General features: G+C 32.9%; 1 protein-coding gene across 1 annotated transcript in view; it reads right to left on the minus strand.

The window, feature by feature from the left end:
• LOC145331262 (uncharacterized) overlaps positions 1–5,825 on the minus strand; it is a 50,373-nt gene extending 44,548 nt beyond the window's left edge. The window contains exon 1 of the mRNA XM_080175879.1: positions 5,726–5,825. Coding sequence (XP_080032005.1) covers positions 5,726–5,778 — 53 coding nt within the window. The 5' untranslated portion in view covers positions 5,779–5,825. The remainder of the gene's footprint in view (positions 1–5,725) is intronic.
• Between the last annotated feature and the right edge of the window lie 1,314 nt (positions 5,826–7,139).

The following is a 7,139-nucleotide window of genomic DNA, read 5'->3' on the forward strand; positions in this document are numbered from 1 at the left end:
TTACCTTCATGATGAAACAAAAAATTCTCTATTCTGTTAATTACAATTATTACAAACGTTTACACCAATAATTGTAATCTAGAGAGGATAATTTTGTTTATTATCAATGGTTATGTAGATCAATTTATCAGCAATTGTCTTATCCCTTTAGATCCCTGCAAAATATGGCAGGTGTCCTTCCACAAAGAGCAATAATAAATTCTAAATCATTGGTAATAATGAGTTTTATGTACTTAGGGAAAATGAATTGGGGACAGAAATTTCTTCTTTTCAATGTATGTATACTAGCGGTTTCACCCCTGGCCTCTAGGGGCGAAGCCCCAAGAGGTAATTTAAAAAAAATAAGTATTTCTGGTGCTTCCATTTATTTTAAAATAAATGCCTAAATAAAATAACTGTCTAAAAAATGGTGGGGGGATTTTTTGTTTTTGGGGGGGTGCCCCCCCCGGCCCCCCTTCCCCCCCAAGAAAATAGCCTAAAACCACCACAGGACCAAGAGGTATATTCCCTAAAGAGTAGAATCCGATCAGTTCAGTGGTTACCGAGATTTTTAGAGACAGACGGACGGACGTACAGATATTATTCTACTTTGTATTTGGCAATAATTGGAACATAATTGTACTTGTTGTTGAAATAACTCATTAAAGTTTGCAACTAAGCTCCTGTAAATCGGATTAAGCTTTGTTCAATAAATTACAAAAACAGCCACCTGGGTTGAAGAACAAAAAGAATTAACAAATCATTACAAAAACTTTATTCTTTTATTTTATAAATTTACTTTTCATTAGGATTTTTAAAAGTCGATGTGTGATCGTCTGTTTGTGCGTAATGAAAGCAGATGGCGCTGATTACTAAATCTATGCATATTAGCATTGCTCTATTTAGTTATAATCCTAAATGAAGATTAATGTAATAAATAAGTATAATCTGGTTAGCTAACCATTAATTTTATAATCGTCACCAGAAAGAATTTTATTTAAAGATAAAAATAATATTCTGCTTTATCAATATTAAAAACACTGCCATTCTATTATTGCTGATGTTAGTTTGTTTACCTTTGCTTTTATGGGTGTTGTCATCCTTGTTTTACATTTTGTCTTAAAAGTCTATTCAACCAGAAGATAGGGGACATTGGGCTTTTTAATACACTAGTCCCTAAATGTTAATAATAGTGTTATTCATTGGCTAAATAACTTTGGGGACTTTTATTGAATTTTGGTTGGTTGGTTCGTTAAGTTGAGGGACCAACCGTATCAACTACTTTTTTAATCTACAGAAGAGGTTATTTTGTGTATTACCATTGGGGAAGTACATCAATTTATCTGCCTTTAAATCCATGCTATTTAATCCTTAGGTTTTGTCCATAACTGAATCTTTTAGTTCGTTAAGGAGGCGCAGCCATTTGTTGTAATAAAAGAGGTTTAACTATAAAAAAAAGGATATATTATAATCGGCTTTATAAAAAACTACATGAATAAACTTCATACTGTTCTATACATATATTTGTTACAAGAATAGCAACAGCATAAAAAGCGAAGCTCAAAAGTATCAGGACTTATCTGAGGAAATCTTTATCTTTAAGAAACTTTTTGCCAATTTATAAATCGTCCAAGGGTTAAGGTTTTTGCACGAAGCGCATCAGATAATTTTGACAACCCCCATTCAATTTTTGACATACCCCTTATAATAAAATCAGCAGGGGGGTGGGTGAGTTTTAGGGGAATAACAAAATGGGGTTTATCAGCGGGTTGTAAACCATTGTTGGGGTATGTAGCATGGGGGTAAGGAGTGTATCTACCCCTATTAATTTTGTCAGGAGGTGGATACACCCCTTAACTCCCCCTTATGCGAGCGTATGTTTCAAATCGATAGTATGATTCATCTACAAAGCAGTAAATTATAAAGTACTGACATACTAAGAAAATCTTCGCTATGAATTATAAATATGTAAATAATCATATTTTATAACATGATTTAATGTATTTTTAAGGTTTTACATACGTCTCCCACAACTTAGTGTTAGAAAGCGGAGCTACTCTTAAATTATATTATCTAGCTCACATCCTTAACGAAATTCAAGGGTTAGTCTATACTAGGGTTTGGCCGGATATCCGCTTTGGCCGGATATCTGGTTTGGCCGGATTTCCGGCCATTTTCAATATCCTGCCGAATACCGGGTATTGAAACTGTCCAGATACTAGATATCCGGCTGATTTTTAATACCGGATATTCTGTTATCCGGCTGGATATCCGGTAATTTGCCGGGTATAGAACGTTGGAAAGATGTCCAGCCGTAAAAAACCTGTGCACGAAAATACTGTTATGAGTTATTTGCAGAGCTTTTTCCCAAACATTAGTAGGCAACATATTGTTTATTGTTTCCAATTACTACAAAAAAATTAGGGTTGGGCCGGAAACTTTTTTGGCCAGATACCGGATATCCGGTTGATTACTAAAGCCGGATATCCGGTATCCGGCCGGATATCAGGCCAACGTTCGATATCCGGCGAAATACCGGACATCCGGCCGGATAGCCAGATATTTTCCATTAGAAATCAGCCGTATATCCGGTATCCGGATAGTTTCAATTTCCGGTATCCGACCAGATATTGAAAATGGCCGGATATCCGGCCCAACCCTACAAAAAATATATATCTACCATATCTTAATTTTCCTTTAACAATGAAAAAAATCGATCTTGTTAACATTTCTTTATTAAAATGATAATAGAATGCATTTTAAAAGTAATAATATAAGTAAGTGCAAAGGGAAAAGCTTATTAGCAAGACAAGAAGGATTCTGCTACGAAATAAAAAAATATAGGATTTATTTACAAATTTTGTTTACCTATAATACAAAGTAGCTTGATGTCTGTCCATTTGTCCGTCTGTCTGTCCGTCCGTCTGTCTGTCCCTTAAGATCTTGGTAACCACTGAACCGATTGGATTCTACTCTTCTGGGATGGCTTTTGCTTTTAGGTAAGCTTAATAATTTAGTTGGAATGGCTTTAGGCTATTTTCCTAAATGCCCCTTCCCTCCCCTGGAGGCTAGGGGCGAGGCAATTAGTTTATTATAAAATAGGTGGCCATAATGACATAAATATTTATTTTCACCATATCAGCTATGACCGCCACGCCATAATGATTCCAGGTAAAACCAAAATATTTCAGCGGGATCTTTTTGAGAAAATTAGATTTTAAAATTTCAAGTTCATTTTTCACCCCCTAGGAGTTGCCGCATAATCACGACAAGAAAAGCAAAGATTATTTATTCAAAATTTTGAACAAGTTTGCTTTTATAAAGTTCTTTATAAAACCACTCCTGAAGGGAGTTAATTATTTGCCATTTTTATCAGTTGTTTTGCTAAGGTCACGGAAATTCAGCCTTAAATAAATCTTAAATAGAGAGGTTTTATGAAAGACTTCATAATTGCTGTTGTTCAAAATTTTAAATAAATAATCTTTGCTTTCTTGTTATGATTATTCGGCAACTCATAGGGGGTGAAAATTGAATCTGAAATTTTCAAATCTAATTTTCTCAAAAAGATCCCGCTGAAATATTTTGGTTTTACCTGGAATCATCATGGTTTTATGTCTAATTTCACCATACATAGGTCCCAGAGCTCGGCACATACTTTTGTCTTGATTCAATTGTAGCCTGGCGTGCCGCCTTTTTGAAATATCATATGTTACCAACGGCTATGCCCATGTACTTATAAATGTTTAATTAAAACGAAAGAGGTGAGAGAATAAAATTGAGAGAGGGCATTTTTGGGGCGATTTCGCTTGTTAAGGAGGAGGTACCGTCTAACCTTCCTATGACCTCTAAGAAGCTTCATTGATTTATATTGTAAATAACTTAATCTATATTTATATAAATCTGATATGTCTTACAATTTGTTTATTTTTAGAAATAACATAATTATTGAAATCAGTCTTTAAAAAAATATATAAAATTTATATAAGTAATATTTATTTTTAGTTAATTAATTTATTCACATTAGTAATGTTAATGCAAAGCAACTAGAATTAAAATGTTCAATACAAAGCTAATAAATAACATTTAATTATTATTTAGCAAAAAATTAATGATAGACTATAAGAAGCTCTTTAAAGTACCAATGATGTGCTAGTATACATTTTAATTGACCTATGGTAGGCCACTATGACGTCATTTTTATAGCCAATATAAAAAGCTTGTAGATACATTTAATTCAAGAAAGTTATTCATTCAAACGGACATTCGACCTTGTTCTAGGTATAGAGTAGCTTCGCTACCAAATTTAAGTAAAGGATTAAAATGAATATATTTAAATATTATACTATGTTTATATTGTTAAGATTTAGTATTACATTCAATATTTTAAACCTTAACAAAAAGTACGAGGTATGTATAATAAAATTACATAAGAGTTATTTATCGATTCATATTTAAACAGCTTTTCGCGCATATTAAAATAAACAATTATAAGATAGAAACCAGTTTTGTTAGCCCATGGCCCGAGATGCCGACGGCAAACAAAACTAGTTTTATTACTATGATTTTTATTTTATTATTCGTAGAAAACTGGATATAATATGATCCAATACATTAAATTTTAGTATGGCTTAGAAGTAAACAAGGATGACAACATCCATAAGTAACGAAGCACAAAAATTGTGGATGGGAATACGTAGAAGTAGATTTAAAGTGTATTTAATTAAATCAATAATAGATTTATTGGAGAAAATAAACATGAAACCTTGTTTTATTTTGTATGATGAAGATGGTTAAAGTAAATTACATACTAGATGCACATAACAATGGGAAAAATATTTTGAAACTGTTAATGCAAAAAAGTTTTAAAATTGTACCAAAAATGCCAAAGATAAAAATAGCCAAAAACCTGCTAAAAGGCAGTTTAGTCGCCATTGTTTCTTTTCTTAAAACGCCAGAAATTTAGTTTTAATATCTTTAACTGAAAAATTTATGAAAATTGGACCATAAACACCAAAAATATGGGTAAAAATGTGAAAAATATAAAAATAGCCAAAAACCTGCAAAAAGGCAGTCAGACTGTCATTGTTGTTTTCTTCAAATGACGGGAAATTTAATTTTGATATCTTTAACTGAAAAAATTTCGAAAATCGGACCATAAACACCAAAGATATGGGGAAAATTTGGAAAATATAAAAAATAGCCTAAAACCTGCTAAAAAGCAGTCCGACCGCCATTGATGTTTTATAGTTAATTGTGCTCCTTACTGATGGGAATGTTGTCAAAAAATTTCAGCTCTCTATCTTTTATAGGAGCCGAGAAAATTACGTTTCCCCCAATTCATTAATTACGGACGGACAGACGGACGGACAGACGGACGGACATTGTGAATTATAGAGTAGCTTCGCTACTAAAAATGCATAAAAATCTTTAATTACATTTGATAATATTTCTTATTAATTTCAAGTGACCAACCAAATAAATATCCCAATTAAAGATTAACTGTTCAACTAACAAGACAAAGGTGTTTATAGTGCTTGTAAAAAATGTCATATAATACAAATGACAAATGATAGGCCAATATACAAACTAAATTACCCATGACAGGCCAATATATATTTTAATTTACCAATGGCAGGCCAGTGTACATTTTAATTAACCTGCAATGGTAAGACAGTATGGCGTCATTTTTATATTCACTATAAAAAGCTTCAACAAGAACAAAATAGTGCCAAAAAGTGTAACTAACCTGTTATTTTCTCCTGTAAGGCCGTGCTTAGCTCTGTACTGTTGTAGACCCATGTAGTGAGTATTCTTTATGTGCAGATGGTAGGCGAAGTAAATATCAAAAGTCTGATAGGTTATACAATATTCAATATTATCATAAAACAAGTATGACATCATCCATAAGTAGCGAAGCATCCAAAAATCATGGATAGAATAAGGACATAAAAGCAAGAATAGATTTATTGCTAAAAATAACGAAACCTGACCCACGAATTTTTATTGGTATAGTATTGGTATAGGGAGACTTCACAAAACATCAGCCTATCTTGAATAGCAGATAAGAACATACATTTTACCCAAGACTGGCAGACAAAATGCATATATTCGTATGTAGAGCAGCAACTAAAACATAGACCGCTTGTTGTCGGGAAGGCGTGAATTTGACTCAAGACAATCAAAAGTTCCAGACGATGTTCGTGCAATCAAAGGTTTGGTTGTCTGTCGGATGTTTTGAAAAATTATTCTACACTTCAAAAGCAACTAAACATCCCATCCACCTTCTTTACCCTAACCCTCCCCTCCTACTGGATGGACGAACTAACCAATAAATTGGGTCCATAACAAAATTCCCCCCCCCCCTCTGTTAATATATCCACGTATCTATTGTTAAGCCGATGTAAGACCTTTTGGTGTATTTTCCCCCTCCCCCCTCTAGCGGTTATACAGGTTAAGTAGAGCAGCAATAAGAAACAAAAAATATTTCCAATCAATAAAAGGATTGAAGTTTAATACAGAGAAAAAATAAAACCATGTAAGTGGACGTTTAGCAAAATTTATGCTTTTACTTTTTTCAAATCCGCCAATAAAAAAAAACACATTTATCTAAAGTTAGAGAGTTGGTCAGCTTAGTGTAACGGGATATAAATATACATTTTGTACGTTTAAAAGCTTTTTTACAACCGAAAGAAATATTTTAAAATACATCAATTTTGGTCAATTTGAAAAATTACAAAATTTCCTAAAAATTTTCTTATATAACTATGACAATTCTTTTTGTGAAAATTTAGATATTCAGAGAGAAAAGGGACTTACGACGGTTTAGGAAACGCGTTCGCCATTCGTTAGCTTACCCACTGTTAGTGCAAGCATCAAGATTACAGGAAGGGAGTGGACATTGGGCTGCTTATTACACTAGTCCCCAAAGTTTTATAGAAATGTTTTCTTATTGGTTGGCCTAACAACTTTCGGGACTTTTTATTGAATTTAATTGATTGGTTCATAAGTTGAGTATCTAAACCTTTCAACCACTAATAGTAATCTACAGAAGGAGTAATTGTCTTATCCCTTTAGATCCCTGTCAAGATTGTATAAGTAAACAAATTATTGTAGTCTACATTATGGGCAATGCTCAGGAAAATTGGAGACCAATACATTTA

Source organism: Acartia tonsa, chromosome 11 (genome assembly GCF_053477335.1).
Source record: "Acartia tonsa isolate MP-2025a chromosome 11, ASM5347733v1, whole genome shotgun sequence".
NCBI classification, from domain to species: domain Eukaryota; kingdom Metazoa; phylum Arthropoda; class Copepoda; order Calanoida; family Acartiidae; genus Acartia; species Acartia tonsa.